General features: G+C 43.5%; 1 protein-coding gene across 2 annotated transcripts in view; it reads left to right on the plus strand.

The window, feature by feature from the left end:
• The window catches only part of SEZ6 (seizure related 6 homolog), an 879,252-nt gene that overhangs the window by 806,733 nt on the left and 56,616 nt on the right, over positions 1-15,903 (plus strand). For both annotated transcript variants that reach the window (XM_073565484.1, XM_073565485.1), the window contains exons 10-11: positions 1,281-1,477; positions 1,729-1,923. In XM_073565484.1, coding sequence (XP_073421585.1) covers positions 1,281-1,477; positions 1,729-1,923 — 392 coding nt within the window. The remainder of the gene's footprint in view (positions 1-1,280; positions 1,478-1,728; positions 1,924-15,903) is intronic.

A 15,903-nucleotide genomic window follows, 5' to 3' on the forward strand; every position in this document is an offset into this window, starting at 1 on the left:
TTTTCACCAACACTAAATATACCAAATTGGTATTCAGTTTAGATAAGCCCAGATTAGTTTCAATTAGTCACCCAGTTCTTTAAAAAAATATTTAGAATTGAGAGTCCTCAGTAGTTGCTACCTTTTAATGGCTAGCTGAAAAGATGGTAACAAAGATATATATATTTCCTGTATCACCCAGTTCTTATCACTGTTATCTTGCTTTTCATTTGTTTGTCCTAATATGATCTAATCTATGAGAATGACTGCAATGAACAAAGCACTGGTGGAAAAGTTTGCAGAAATTATCAGTTGATTTTGACTTTTTGACTTTTATGAATATAATTGGCTTTTATACAAATATACCTAGTTACCTATGCACATTTTAGAAAAGGATTCGTTCCTTCTCTGACCCTGATGACCAACTCTGTAGACAGCTGTTCTATAAAATCGATATAGATGCTCCTTTAAGTACACTGAAACCTGTTTGTGGTAATCATCATCAACTGTAGAAAAATTTGTCCTTTGGAAGAGTGGTCCTCTTAAAGAAGACTATCAGTATGCATAGCTTAAAACAGGGTTAAAAATTTGCCACAAAAAAAACATCTAGCCTAGATCACTATTATTACCCAACTGATTAAAATCTAGTGGATAAGTGATTACTTGTTTTGGTTTGAATACTTTTGTATCTCTGCTAATCAAACTGTATAATTGCAGAGGTTTTCCATTTTTGGAAAATTCCCATCATCAAGGAGTTTGTTTAATATAAAAACATTTCTTTACTCACCCTCCCCAGGTCCAGTGCTGAGTCTCCGCCATTGCTACCGGTGTCTGTTATTGTTTACAGCACCCATGTCACATCGACACAGCCCTGCAGCCAATCACTGAGCTCAGCGTTCATGCCAATAGCTCGGGTTGCTGCTAAGCTCACTTATTGACCGCAATGTTGTCAATGTGTCATTAGCACTCCAGACAATAACAAACACTGAGAGTAAAGGTCAAGACTCAGCACAGGACCTGGTAAGGAGGATTAAGGCAAACTTTTTTTTTTAAGAAACTGTGCCTAGGGACATGGGTTTTCTTAATCCAGAAAACACATTTAAGGTGCTCATATAACATTTATTTAGCCCTTTGAAATGCCACTAGTAGTATCTTTACTGTAGAGAAAAACTTTGCGAATATTTACTCTACCCAGTAAAGTTAATAATAAAATTCCCAAATTCCCATGTTGCACTGATATATTCATTAAATGTTGTTCTTTTGTATTAATTATTGATTATCTAGATTTTTTTCCCCCATAGGTTGAATGTTGGAAAGAGTGACATCCTCACTTTTTATGATGGTGATGACTTGACAGCTCGTGTTCTAGGTCGATACACAGGAACACACAATCGCTTCAAAATCTATACATCAATGGCAGATGTCATCATCCAGTTCCAGACAGATCCTGGCAGTAATGTGTTTGGCTATCAGCAAGGTTTCATCATTAATTTTTTTGGTGAGTTGTTGCTTTCCCATCTACAAAGAATGGAGAGGTCTGCCATTTGTATCGTAGGTACACTTCAACTGTGGGAGACAGAATCTTAAAAAAAAATCCAGAAAAATCACATTGTATGATTTTTATATAGTTAAATTGCATTTTATTGTATCAGCTACTTATTTTCTCCACTGTATGTTAAAAAGCTAAATTTAATTGCCAACAAAAATACATTTATGAATAGGTAGAACTTGATCTTGTTCTATTTGTAGAGGTACCAAGGAATGATACGTGTCCGGAATTGCCCGAAATTCCCAATGGTTGGAAGACTACTTCTCAGTCTGAGCTTGTCCATGGCACCGTCGTAACCTACCAGTGTTATCCAGGGTATGAGATTGCAGGAGCTGAGCTTCTCATGTGTCAGTGGGACCTTACATGGAGTGGAGACCTTCCATCATGTGAAAGGGGTAAGAGGTAACACTAATATACTGAACTGTGGCTGACAATGCGTCTGCATTGCATATTTATCTGTTCTTGAGATAACCGATCCTGCATCATGTCATTAATAATACAGTGACAAGCAAAAGGGTAAGGGTACCGTTACACCTAGCGATGCACCAGCGATCCCGACTAGCGATATGACGCGGTCAGGATCGCTGGTGCATCGCTAGGTGGTCGCTAGTGAGCTGCCACACAGGCAGATCTCACCAGCAACATCGCTGGGGACGGGGGTTGCTACTTACCTGTCACACCAGGCGATCCTGCGTCCTCCCGCCCGCGTCCACGCGTCGCTCGTCGTCATAGCAGGAAGCGCCGCAGAAAGTGGCCGACGAGGAATGGTCCAGGAGCTTCTCGCGTAATCAGCGATAACCAGCGGGGGAGCCGGTCGGAGGTAAGTATCACATGCAGCGATATCGCTAGCAATATCGCTGCAACGTCACAAAATCGGTGACTTTACAGCGATATTGCTAGCGATATCGCAGTGTGTAACAGGGGCTTTACAATGGTTTGAGCTTTTGACTTTCAAGCTCCATATCTCACCATCCACTAAAGCTTTGAACATAAGACTACCATCATTTTAGAGACAGTCATCTTGGCTATCTCATACATAAATTTAACTTGCAACTATTTTGCATATGATTAGTTATGCAGATTCTTGTCATGCCACTACATAAAAGACAAATTTTTAATGCTTATTATTTTGTTGGGATTTTGCAAACTCACCTTTAACTTTCAACACTGCTTGAATCCTTCTGGGCATGCTCTCGATCAAATTCAAGCATGTCTCAACCAAAATCTAATCCCAGGTCTCTCCTACATATTCCCAAAATTAGGGCATACTGGTTGACTCACTTGGGTATGTATACAGCTTTCCTCTTGGTTGAGATCTGGGGACTGTGGGGGTCAATCCAGCAACTCTACTTCATTGTCATCGAACCATTTATTCTCCAATCTCGATGTATGCTTCGGGTTGTTGTCCTGCTGGAGCACTATGTTGTCCTCTTCATGCCCACAGTACTCGAGTGTACGAAATAACTCGTCTTGTATGATATTCACCTATAGCTCAGCATTGAGACCACCATCAATCCTGGTCAAGTATCCAACACCTTTGGCGGTAAAGCAACCCCATATCATCATCAGTTCCTCCACCGAACCTGACAGTTCCTTCAATTTCTCTATCCGTTAGACCCATTTGCACTCAACACAGCCTAGTCTATTGACTTTTATCTCATCAATCCAAATCACCTGTTCAAATCACCTGTTTCCAATCTTCTACCGTCCACTTTTCACCTTTTTTTGGGCCACCATTCCAGACTTTTGTAAGGAACAGTGCTTGCATGGACTTCTGTGATCTCACTGTTATGAATCAACATGAGCCACCTCCACTGCTGTTTGTCGCACCAGAACTGCTAGACTTTGTAATGAGCCGACTTGGACGTCCACCTCTTGGCTTTTGAATGGATGGACTTAATTTTGTATTCTTCCAACTGTAATGGCACTCACATGATGCAACTTGAACTAGAGACCACTGTTGATGAGCTGGATGATGCTGTTTCTCTTTCCTTGGGAAATCTTCATAGCTGCTCCTCGATTTGAACCAGTGACCTTTCACTTGAGAATCAACCTAATAACACACTGAGTTATTAGGGAATGTGAGAACAGGTTGTAATTTGTAGTATACAGGAAGAAAAAGATTTTTCCACCACAAGAGCAAAACAGTAACAATGGAGTAACTTGACAAGAATCTTCATAATTAATCATATGCAAAATAAAAGTAAGCAAACAAGCTTGATTGAGAAAAATTGGAGAAATTGGAGAAATGGAAAAGAGAGAAGGAAAAAAAAGGGGGAGAGTGACTAACACACCGCATACCAACCTGGAGGGATGACCAAGCATAGGCAAGGGGGTATTATTGAGCAAGCATAGATTTTTAGGCTATGTGCACACGCTGCGGTTTTTTCTGCGGTTCCGCTGCGGTTTTGGCCGCAGCAGAACTGCAGCAGTTCTGCAGACAGTGTACAGTAGCATGTTATCCTATGGGATTTACATTCTGCTGTGCACATGCTGCAGATTTTTAATTGCGGAAAAGCTGCGGTTTTGAATTCGCAGAAAGAATTGACATGTCAATTGTTTCTGCGGATTCTGCTGCGGTTTGCCACCTATTCCATTGTCCAGGTGGCAAACCGCAGTGCAAAAGCGCAGGCCACTCCGCAGGTAAAACCGCAGGTCATTTTACCTGCGGTTCCGCAGATAAGAATCCGCAGACCAATCCGCAGTGTGTGCACATAGCCTTATTCTTTAGAATTCTGATATATCACCGTGAAGGACTAGGGGCATAAAAAGATATCCTGGTTGTTATTAAAGGAGATGTGCACTACTAAACAAGTTCATTTTAAGAGGCTCAGGATGGTGTAAAAAAAAAAAAACCTATACCGACCTCCAGACTGCAGCTTCTTCTCCATACTCTATACTGTGTCCTGTGTTGGTCTCCTGGCATGAACATTCAGTGGAGGACAGCATATCATCACTGCAGACAATCAGCGGTCGCAGATCGGTTGCAGCCTTCACATTATGTCTGAACAGTTTCTTCCTATATGGAAACAGGTGATTTGAACAGGTGATTTGGATTGATGAGATAAAAGTCAATAGACTAGGCTGTGTTGAGTGCAAATGGGTCTAACGGATAGAGAAATTGAAGGAACTGTCAGGTTCGGTGGAGGAACTGATGATGATATGGGGTTGCTTTACCGCCAAAGGTGTTGGATACTTGACCAGGATTGATGGTGGTCTCAATGCTGAGCTATAGGTGAATATCATACAAGACGAGTTATTTCGTACACTCGAGTACTGTGGGCATGAAGAGGACAACATAGTGCTCCAGCAGGACAACAACCCGAAGCATACATCGAGATTGGAGAATAAATGGTTCGATGACAATGAAGTAGAGTTGCTGGATTGACCCCCACAGTCCCCAGATCTCAACCAAGAGGAAAGCTGTATACATACCCAAGTGAGTCAACCAGTATGCCCTAATTTTGGGAATATGTAGGAGAGACCTGGGATTAGATTTTGGTTGAGACATGGACCTAATGAGAAAACTACAGCCGATGTTGGATGTAAATACCAGTACACCGAATACTGATTGTAGGAGACCGGCAGGGGACACATTACAGATTTAGGAGGAGCATAGAGTTTGGAGTGCGGAGCAGCGGCACTAGTCTGGCAGGTGAGAATAGTTTTTTTTCCTTACACTGCCCTCAGACTGTTAAGATTAGCATGCTGTATCGTGGAGAAGACATTTAATTTGAGACATGGAAGCTTCCGTGCCAGGTATGTTTTCTACCTTGCACAACCACAATTTATGAGAGGAAGGTTCAGATCATCTCCAAAGAGCAGGTATACAGTGGGTATGAAGGTATTCAGACCTCTTTAAATTTTTCACTCTTTGTTTCATTGCAGCAATTTATTTGGTAAATTCAAAAAAGTTCATTTTTTCTCATTAATGTACACTCTGCACCCCATCTTGACTGAAAAAAACAGAAATGAAAACATTTCTGCAAATTTATGAAAAAAGAAAAACTGAAATCACATGGTCATAAGTATTCTGATTCTTTGCTCAGTATTGAGTAGAAGCACCCATTTGAGATAGTACAGCCCTAGTACATTCTAGGGAATGTTGCAACAAGTTTTTCACACCTGGATTTAGGGATCCTCTGCCATTCTTCCTCGTAGATCCTCTCCAGTTCCGTCAGGTTGGATGGTGAACGTTGGTGGACAGCCATTTTCAGGTCTTTCCAGAAATGCTCAATTGGGTTTAGGTCAGGGCTCTGGCTGGGCCAGTCAAGAATGGTCACAGAGTTGTTCTGAAGCCACTCCTTTGTTATTTTAGCTGTGTGCTTAGGGCCATTGTCTTGTTGGAAGGTGAACCTTCGGCCAAGTCTGAGGTCCAGAGCACTCTGGAAGAGGTTTTCATCCAGGATATCTCTGTACTTAGCTGCATTCATGTTTCCTTCAATTGCAACCAGTCGTCCTGTCCCTGCAGCTGAAAAACACCCCAATAGCATGATGCTGCCACCACCATGTTTCACTGTTGGGATTGTATTGGGCAGGTGATGAGCAGTGCCTGGTTTTCTCCACACATACCACTTAGAATTGTCACCAAAAAGTTCTATCTTTGTCTCATCAGACTAGAGAATCTTATTTCTTATAGTCTGGGAGTCCTTCATGTGTTTTTAGCAAACTCTATGTGGACTTTCATATGTCTGGCACTGAGGAAAGGCTTCTGTTGAGCCCCTCTGCCATAAAGGCACGACTGGTGGAGGGCTGCAGTGATATTTGACTTTGTGGAACTTTTTTCCATCTCCCTACTGCATCTGTGGAGCTCAGCCACAGTGATCTTGGGATTCTTCTTTACCTCTCTCACCAAGGCTCTTCTCCCACGAGTGCTCAGTTTGGCTGGACGGCAAGGTCTAGGAAAACTTCTAGTGGTACAAACTTCTTCCATTTAAGGATTATGGAGGCCACTGTGCTCTTAGGAACCATGAGTACTGCAGAAATTCTTTTGTAACCTTGGCCAGATCTGTGCCTTGCCATAACTCTGTTTCCTTGGCCAGTTCCTTTGACCTCATGATTCTCATTTGGTCTGACATGCACTGTGAGCTGAGAGGTCTTATATAGACAGGTGTGTGCCTTAACAAATCAAGTCCTATCAGTTTAATTAAACACAGCTGGACTCCAATGAAGGAGTAGAACCATCTCAAGGAGGATCACAAGGAAATGGACAGCATGTGACTTAAATATGAGTGTCTGAGCAAAGGGTCTGAATACTTATGACCATGTGATATTTCAGTTTTTCTTTTTTAATCAATTTGCAAAAATTTCTACATTTCTGTCTTTCTTTCAGTCAAGATGAGGTGCAGAGTGTACATTAATGAGAAAAAAATTAACTTTTTAGAATTTACCAAATGGCTGCAATGAAACAAAGAGTGAAAAATTTAAAGGGGTCTGAATACTTTCCGTACCCACTGTACATGCTTGAGCTGAAATAAAGATGTCTCTTAAGGTACTTTTCCTTTATGACTGTATAGAAATATTGCTGTGATGAAGCAGGAGGAAAGGTGGTCAGGATGGGATGTAGAAGATTGTGAAGGTGGATGTAAACTTTCAGATTCCACTTAAGAAATGTTGCATTGAAGGATATTCCCATAATATGTAGAGGAAGATGCAAATAGTGGTTTGGTAGCATCAGCACTGTGGAGGCCTAGGTGACATAACGGTAAATAATTTGATAGGAACCGAATGCTGTCGAAAAATATTTTGTAGACTGTTTCCTTAAAGTTAGGATAATGGATCATATACTGCTTGCAGACAGGTTATTTGAAGCATAGGTGCACAATGACAATATTCAACTTTTCGACCTTTCCCAGGTTCTTTACCGAAAGTTGGTGAGTAGATTTCGCTCCACCTTGCACTGGGGCTGGAAACTTTAACATGCAGGGGACAATAACATGGCATATATTTGGGACAAAGTCTCATGGGACCTTTGTTGTTGCAAAGTACCTCTAGTGATATCTGGAAATGGGTAAATGTTAAATGAAAAGGGAAAGAGATCAGGAAATGGTAGAATTATTGACTCTTCGAAAGGTAAGAGGGCATAGTCCTAGATGGATTATTCAGAGACTGCAGAGGAGGCCAGGAATCCTTTAGAGAAAATTAACAATTGCGTGAAGACCCAGATAGAAGGCATTGCCTAGGCAAAGGTAGGGTTTTTATAACCAGAAACAAACAAGAATTGACTTGGCATGAGGTGGCTTTTAGAGAAAGCCATTTAAAAAAGTGGTAGCAGTACACAATTAACTTCAACAAGATGGACCAATCATTTAATGAAATTGACATTTTTGGCTGAGGTTCACTCATCCTGTGCCAGGAGAAAAAAATACATTAGATCTATTGCCTTTCAACATGGCCAATCCTTTTTTTTCTCAGGAGAAATAAGACACCGCCACAGGAGTCTGGCAGCGGCTTACTCCACTTGCACCATTCCGACACATGCATATTTAACTGAACCAATCATTCATGCATATGGGTAGATTGTTAGATTAGATGTTGGCCAAATATCCGCTGAAACTATTAATATTAGTTGGCTTTAACTGTGCCTTGTTCTCTTTTTAATGCTTGTCCCATCTGTTATTCTGAGTTTTACACGGATCTGTTTATGCATGCTATGTATGTATTAGAAGGAGTGATGGATTGATATCTCAGCCGGTATGATTCATTTCCTCCTGTCACAGCACCTGACACAGGCAATTATACAGCTATGAATTGATACTGATTGAAAACATATTTTGATTTAAATCCAGTTTAAAATGATTACTAAGAAGAATCCGCCCAGAGAACGAACACAATGACCCATGTCAGGCACACGACGCAATAGTAGAAAATACTATGTAACACTCTGATATGAAAGAAACTACTAGTTTATCTGAAGGAAAAGGCGAAGGAAAAGAGGTAAAATCACTTTAAATGAACACATCTGCGAATTAAAAAAAATAAGAAGACCTGAATGAAGTTAGGATGAAAGAGAAATCTACCGGCTAATTAGGCTGCCTGAGAGCTTTAATTGGTCTCATCTAACTGAAAATATGCTTTCCACCCACCTAACCCACCGCTTCATCCCTGCTACTCCTCTATGCTAAAACTACTCTGCTTTCCTGTAGCAGAAAATTGCATCAAAGCTGCGCTGCCCTGGTCTAGTGGAGCTACAATTACTCGGAGTTTCTCATTTCAAAGGCACTTAAGGAGTTTAGATTAATATCGGTGGCACACGTTTTGCACATCATATTATACTTGTTATGTATACAGTTGTGGCCAAAAGTATTGACACCCCTGCAATTCTGTCAGATAATACTCAGTTTCTTCCTGAAAATGATTGCAAACACAAATTCTTTTGTATTATTATCTTCATTTAATTTGTTTTAAATGAAAAAACACAAAAAGAATTGTCCTTGCCACTACATAAAAGACAAATTTTTAATGCTTATTATTTTGTTGGGATTTTGTAAACTCACCTTTAACTTTCAACACTGCTTGAATCCTTCTGGGCATGCTCTCTATCAAATTCAAGCATGTCTCAACCAAAATCTAATCCCAGGTCTCTTCTACATATTCCCAAAATTGGGGCATACTGGTTGACAAACTTGTGTATGTATACAGCTTTCCTCTTGGTTGAGATCTGGGGACTGTGGGGGTCAATCCAGCAACTCTACTTCATTGTCATTGAACCATTTCTTCGCCAATCTCGATGTATGCTTCGGGTTGTTGTCCTGCTGGAGCACTATGTTGTCCTCTTCATGCCCACAGTACTCAAGTGTACGAAATAACTCGTCTTGTATGATATTCACCTATAGCTCAGCATTGAGACCACCATCAATCCTGGTCAAGTATCCAACACCTTTGGCGGTGAAATAACCCCATATCATCATCAGTTCCTCCACCGAACTTGACAGTTCCTTCAATTTCTCTATCCGTTAGACCCATTTGCACCCAACACAGCCTAGTGTATTGACTTTTATCTCATCAATCCAAATCACCTGTTCAAATCACCTGTTTCCAATCTTCTACCCACCTAACCCACCGCTTCATCCCTGCTACTCCTCTATGCTAAAACTACTCTGCTTTCCTGTAGCAGAAAATTGCATCAAAGCCACGCTGTCCTGGTCTAGTGGAGCTACAATTACTCGGAGTTTCTCATTTCAAAGGCACTTAAGGAGTTTAGACTAATAACGGTGGCACACATTTTTCACATCATATTATACTTGTTAACTATACAGTTGTGGCCAAAAGTATTGACACCCCTGCAATTCTGTCAGATAATACTCAGTTTCTTCCTCAAAATTATTGCAAACACAAATTCTTTGGTATTATTATCTTCATTTAATTTGTCTTAAATGAAAAAACACAAAAAAAATTGTCCTAAAGCCAAATTGGATATAATTCCACACCAAACATAAAAAAGAGGGTGGACAAAAGTATTGGCACTGTTCGAAAAATCATGTGATGCTTCTCTAATTTTTGTAATTAACAACACCTGTAACTTACCTGTGGCACCTAACAGGAGTTGACAATAACTAAATCACTCTTGCAGCCAGTTGACATGGATTAAAGTTGACTCAACCTCTGTCCTGTGTCCTTGTGTGTACCACATTGAGCATGGAGAAAAGAAAGAAGACCAAAGAACTGTCTGAGGACTTGAGAAACCAAATTGTGAGGAAGCATGAGCAATCTCAAGGCTACAAGTCCATCTCCAAAGACCTGAATGTTCCTGTGTCTACCGTGCGCAGTGTCATCAAGAAGTTTAAAGCCCATGGCACTGTGGCTAACCTCCCTAGATATGGACGGAAAAGAAAAATTTACGCAAGATTGTGCGGATGTTGGATAAAGAATCTCGACTAACATCCAAACAAGTTCAAGCTGCCCTGCAGTCCGAGGGTACAACAGTGTCAACCCGTACTATCCGTCGGCGTCTGAATGAAAAGGGACTGTATGGTAGGAGACCCAGGAAGACCCCACTTCTTACCCCGAGACATAAAAAAGCCAGGCTGGAGTTTGCCAAAACTTACCTGAAAAAGCCTAAAATGTTTTGGAAGAATGTTCTCTGGTCAGATGAGACAAAAGTAGAGCTTTTTGGGCAAAGGCATCAACGTAAAGTTTACAGGAGAAAAAAAGAGGCATTCAAAGAAAAGAACACGGTCCCTACAGTCAAACATGGCGGAGGTTCCCTGATGTTTTGGGGTTGCTTTGCTGCCTCTGGCACTGGACTGCTTGACCGTGTGCATGGCATTATGAAGTCTGAAGACTACCAACAAATTTTGCAGCATAATGTAGGGCCCAGTGTGAGAAAGCTGGGTCTCCCTCAGAGGTCATGGGTCTTCCAGCAGGACAATGACCCAAAACACACTTCAAAAAGCACTGGAAAATGGTTTGAGAGAAAGCACTGGAGACTTCTAAGGTGGCCAGCAATGAGTCCAGACATGAATCCCATAGAACACCTGTGTAGAGATCTAAAAAATGGCAGTTTGGAGAAGGCACCCTTCAAATATCAGGGACCTGGAGCAGTTTGCCAAAGAAGAATGGTCTAAAATTCCAGCAGAGCATTGTAAGAAACTCATTGATGGTTACCGGAAGCGGTTGGTCGCAGTTATTTTGGCGAAAGGTTGTGCAACCAAGTAATAGGCTGAGGGTGCCAATAATTTTGTCTGGCCAATTTTTGGAGTTTTGTGTGAAATGATCAATGTTTTGCTTTTTGCTTCATTCTCTTTTGTGTTTTTTCATTTAAGACAAATTAAATGAAGATAATAATACCAAAGAATTTGTGTTTGCAATCATTTTGAGGAAGAAACTGAGTATTATCTGACAGAATTGCAGGGGTGTCAATACTTTTGGCCACAACTGTGTATATATATATATATATATATGTACATATATATAATGCTCAGTATAAATGAGTGCACCCCTTTAAAAAGTTAGATGTTAATCAATATCTCACTGAATACAAGAACAATTTCCAAAATTTTCACAGCAATTGTCAGAGACACCGCACTACACTTACTCATAGAGCCAGTGCGTGTGTCCTGAGTACAAAAGCAGTGCTAAGAGTTACCTGGGGAGAAGGGCAGCAGAGGTAACCAGGCGTGCTTCAACTAATAGTGTCAGGGTCCAGAGAACTCAGATTATGGCAAAGCAGAAGTCATGCACAGTACAGACCAGCGAGGTACAGGAGGGATAAACAGACGGGAGGTCAGACAAAGCCAAAGGTCATACACAGGGTCACAGTACAGTACCAGGGAGGAGACAGAGCAGATAATCAGGGCCAAGCAGAGATCAAAACCAAACAGACATATAAGGTACCAGGCAGAATCCAAAGCGATATCCAGGGAACAGACCGAGTCATACACAGAGAATCAAGTAACCAGAACACAGCACTAACACACTCAGGGGTCACCACACAATGCCAATGCGAAAGTATAACTGACAGGGATGGGAGCATCCTGAGGCTATAAGAAGCCTCCCCCAGAACCAGGGAGAGGCCACAATCATAGCCCCAGGTGTGCCGGTAAGCCTGTACTGGGATCACAACCTTTAACCCCAGAAATGCCAGTCATCAGCACTGGTTCCAGACATTAACCCCACATGTGCGAGTCAAACCCGCACTGAGATCATGACAGTACCCCCCTCTCAACGGGGGGCCTCTGGACCCCCAGGCTTGCCCGGGTACTTAGCATGGAAAGCCCGCACCAAGCGATCAGCATGCATCAACCGGGCCGGTACCCAGGACCTGTCCTCCGGTCCATACCCCTTCCAATGAACCAGGTACTGTACCGACCGCCGTACCAACCTGGAATCTACGATATGACCAACCTCATACTCCACCTGCCCCTCGACCAAAACCGGAGGAGCAGCAGACTCGGAGTCTCCCCGTACTGCTTCAAAAGGTTTCAGTAGAGATTTGTGGAAGACGTTAGGGATCTTGAAAGAGGGTGGAAGGCACAGCCTATATGCCACTGGATTGATTTTTTCCACAATCTTGTACGGGCCAATGAATTTGGGTCCCAACTTGGCTGACGGAATCTTTAACTTAATGTTTCGCATGGAGAGCCAAACTTTCTCTCCCACCCGAAACATGGGACCAGGTGTTCGTTTCCTGTCCGCAAAAAACTTATACCTGCCTTGAGACCTAGATATACGCCGCTGGACTTCTGCCCATGTATCTTTTAACCGCTGAACAGAGTCCTCAGCCCCGGGACACCCCGAATCCAGACGAGAAAACTCACCAAAATGAGGACTGAACCCATAGTTAATCAAGAAAGGGGACCTACCAGTGGATTGACTCACCCGACTATTGAAGGCATATTCAGCCAACGGCAGTGCATCGCACCAGTCATTCTGTCTAGCAGAGGTTAGACACCTGAGGATCTGTTCCAGGGACTGGTTAGTGTGCTCCGTCTGCCCATTGCTCTCAGGATGGTATGCAGACGAAAAGGACAGAGACATACCTAATTTTTTGCAGAAAGCACGCCAAAACTTAGCCACAAACTGCACACCACGATCAGACACCACATTCAGGGGTACCCCATGCAACCGGATCACATGCTGCACAAACAACCTGGACAACGTCTCAGCTGACGGTAGTGCGGACAGGGGTACGAAATGAGCCTGCTTAGAAAACCTGTCCACCACTACCCATACCACTGTATTACCCTTAGATGGAGGGAGATTGGTAACAAAATCCATGGATAAGTGAGTCCATGGCCTTTCGGGCACTGCCAAGGGTATCAGCTCCCCTGCCGGCCGGCTATGAGAGCTTTTAGAACGAGCGCAGACCCCACAACCAGCAATGAATTTTTTTATGTCCGAACCAAGGGTAGGCCACCAAAAGATCCTAGCCACCGCCAGACGTGTGGCTGAAATACCAGGGTGAGCACTCAGCTTGGATTCATGGAACTCCTGCAAGAGTTTCAGGCGAAGTTGCTCTGGGACAAACAACTTCCCCTCCGGCTTGGCCGCCGAGGCCTGCGACTGGGCCCCCAGAATCTCCCGTTCCAATTCAGATGAGACCTCTGCTATCACAACCCCAGGGTGAAGAATGGAGGACGGTGGCTCAGGGGGCGACACCGGCTGAAAACTGCGTGATAAGGCGTCAGCCTTGACATTCTTAGATCCTGGACGAAATGTAATCGTAAACTGAAAACGGGAAAAAAAAAGTGACCAACGGGCCTGTCTGGTGGTTAGTCTTTTAGCAGACTCAATGTACAACAAATTTTTGTGATCCGTGATCACCGTAACCGGGTGACTGGCCCCCTCCAAAAAGTGCCTCCATTCTTCAAACGCCAATTTGACCGCAAGAAGCTCTCTATTGCCTACGTTGTAATTTCTTTCAGCAGCAGAGAACTTCTTGGAAAAGAAAGCACATGGCCTGAGGTTGGTTAGAGTGGCAGGCCCTTGGGACAACACCGCCCCCACCCCCACCTCAGAGGCGTCCACTTCCACGACGAATGGTTTGGACGGATCTGGCTGCACTAACACAGGAGCAGACATAAAACATTTTTTCAGCGTTGCAAAGGCCTCTTTTGCGAGCGAGGACCAATTTCTCACATCCGCACCTTTGCATGTTAGATCCGTGAGAGGTTTGACCACTTGCGAAAACCCCCGGATAAATTTGCGGTAATAATTGGCGAACCCCAAGAAGCGCTGAAGACCCTTAAGATCTCGGGGTTGCACCCAATCCGCAATGGCCTGCACCTTCTTGGGGTCCATGCGAAAACCCTCACCGGATACAATTAACCCCAAAAAGGACAACTGTTGTACACAGAATACACATTTCTCCAATTTGGCATACAAATGATTTTCTCTAAGCCTTTGGAGCACAGTTCGTACATGTTCCAAATGAGAATACTTGTCGGGGGAATATATCAAAATATCATCTAAGTAGATAACGACAAAACGACCAATGAGATCCGAGAATACCACGTTGATGAAATTCTGAAATATGGCAGGGGCGTTGATAAGACCAAACGGCATGACTAAATTTTCAAATAGTCCCTCGGTCGTGAGGAACGCGGTTTTCCATTCATCCCCCTCCCGGATCCTTATCAAATTATATGCCCCCCGAAAGTCCAGTTTAGAAAACCACTTTGCCCCTGATAGTTGGTTACATAAATCGGGAATCAACGGAAGGGGGTACGTATTCCGTACAGTAATTTGATTAAGCTCCCGGAAGTCGAGACAGGGACGTAACCCGCCATCTTTTTTCTTTACAAAAAAGAAACCTGCCGCCACAGGTGAGACTGAAGGACGTATGTGTCCTTTGCGCAGACTTTCAGTAATGTACTCCTTCATAGCCAAGCGCTCAGGACCAGACAAATTAAACAGACGGGCTTTGGGTAATTTAGCCCCCGGAACCAGCTCAATAGCGCAGTCAAAGGGTCTATGTGGCGGTAACATCTCGGCCTCGCTTTCGGAGAATACATCTTCGAAGTCCTTCAGGCATTCCGGAATACCTTCCAGCTCGACAGATGATACAGACACAGATTTAACTGGTTCAACCAGCAGTGCGGATTTATCACATAACTCAAAATCATTAAACCCCCATTGAACAATCTCCCCCGTTTTCCAGTTAATAACTGGGTTATGGCGTTGTAACCAGGGCATGCCCAACACCAACCCTGCAGGTAGATTGTCCAGCACAAAACAACTTATGTTTTCCACATGAATAGCGCCCACTCTGAGTGAAAACACATCAGACATAAAGCGAATTCCCTCCTTAGTGAGGGGGGATGAGTCAATGGCCATCACCTTGATCGGAACCTTGAGCCTAACTGTCCCTATCTTGCAGTGTGTGACCAATTGGGAGTCAATGAGGTTAATAGATGATCCGCAGTCCACGAAGGCTGTAGAGGAAAAAGAACTACCGTCCACAAATAGTTCCACAGGCAGTAATACTTTAGAAAACGAGGAAGATGGTACCTGAGGGTCTGAGCAGCCTCCCCGTCGACTACCCAGACCTAGTCGTTTCCCACCGACCGGGTTTGAAGACGGACAATTCGGGCACTCCCTTTTCCAATGTCCCGTTTTACCGCAGTAAAAGCATAACTGCTTGTCCTTCCGGCGTTTCCTCTCCGTATCCTTCAGGGAGAGGGCGCCTACATCCATGGGCTCAGGGGCAGTCTCTTTTCCACTGGGGAATAATGGAGTATCCACCTGCATCACCCCTCTGGCCCGCAGCCTGCGGTCCATCCGGACGGCCTGGGTCATGGCGTCCTCGAGAGAGTTAGGTGGGGAATGTAACGCCAAGGCATCCTGCAGCCGCTCGGACAAGCCTGTGCGAAAGAGTCCTCGGAGTGCGGCGTCGCTCCAAGAGACCTCTGCCGCCCAGCGGCGGAACTCAGAAC

This window comes from Dendrobates tinctorius, unplaced genomic scaffold, assembly GCF_039654945.1.
Source record: "Dendrobates tinctorius isolate UK_male_01 unplaced genomic scaffold, ASM3965494v1 ptg000016l, whole genome shotgun sequence".
NCBI lineage: Eukaryota > Metazoa > Chordata > Amphibia > Anura > Dendrobatidae > Dendrobates > Dendrobates tinctorius.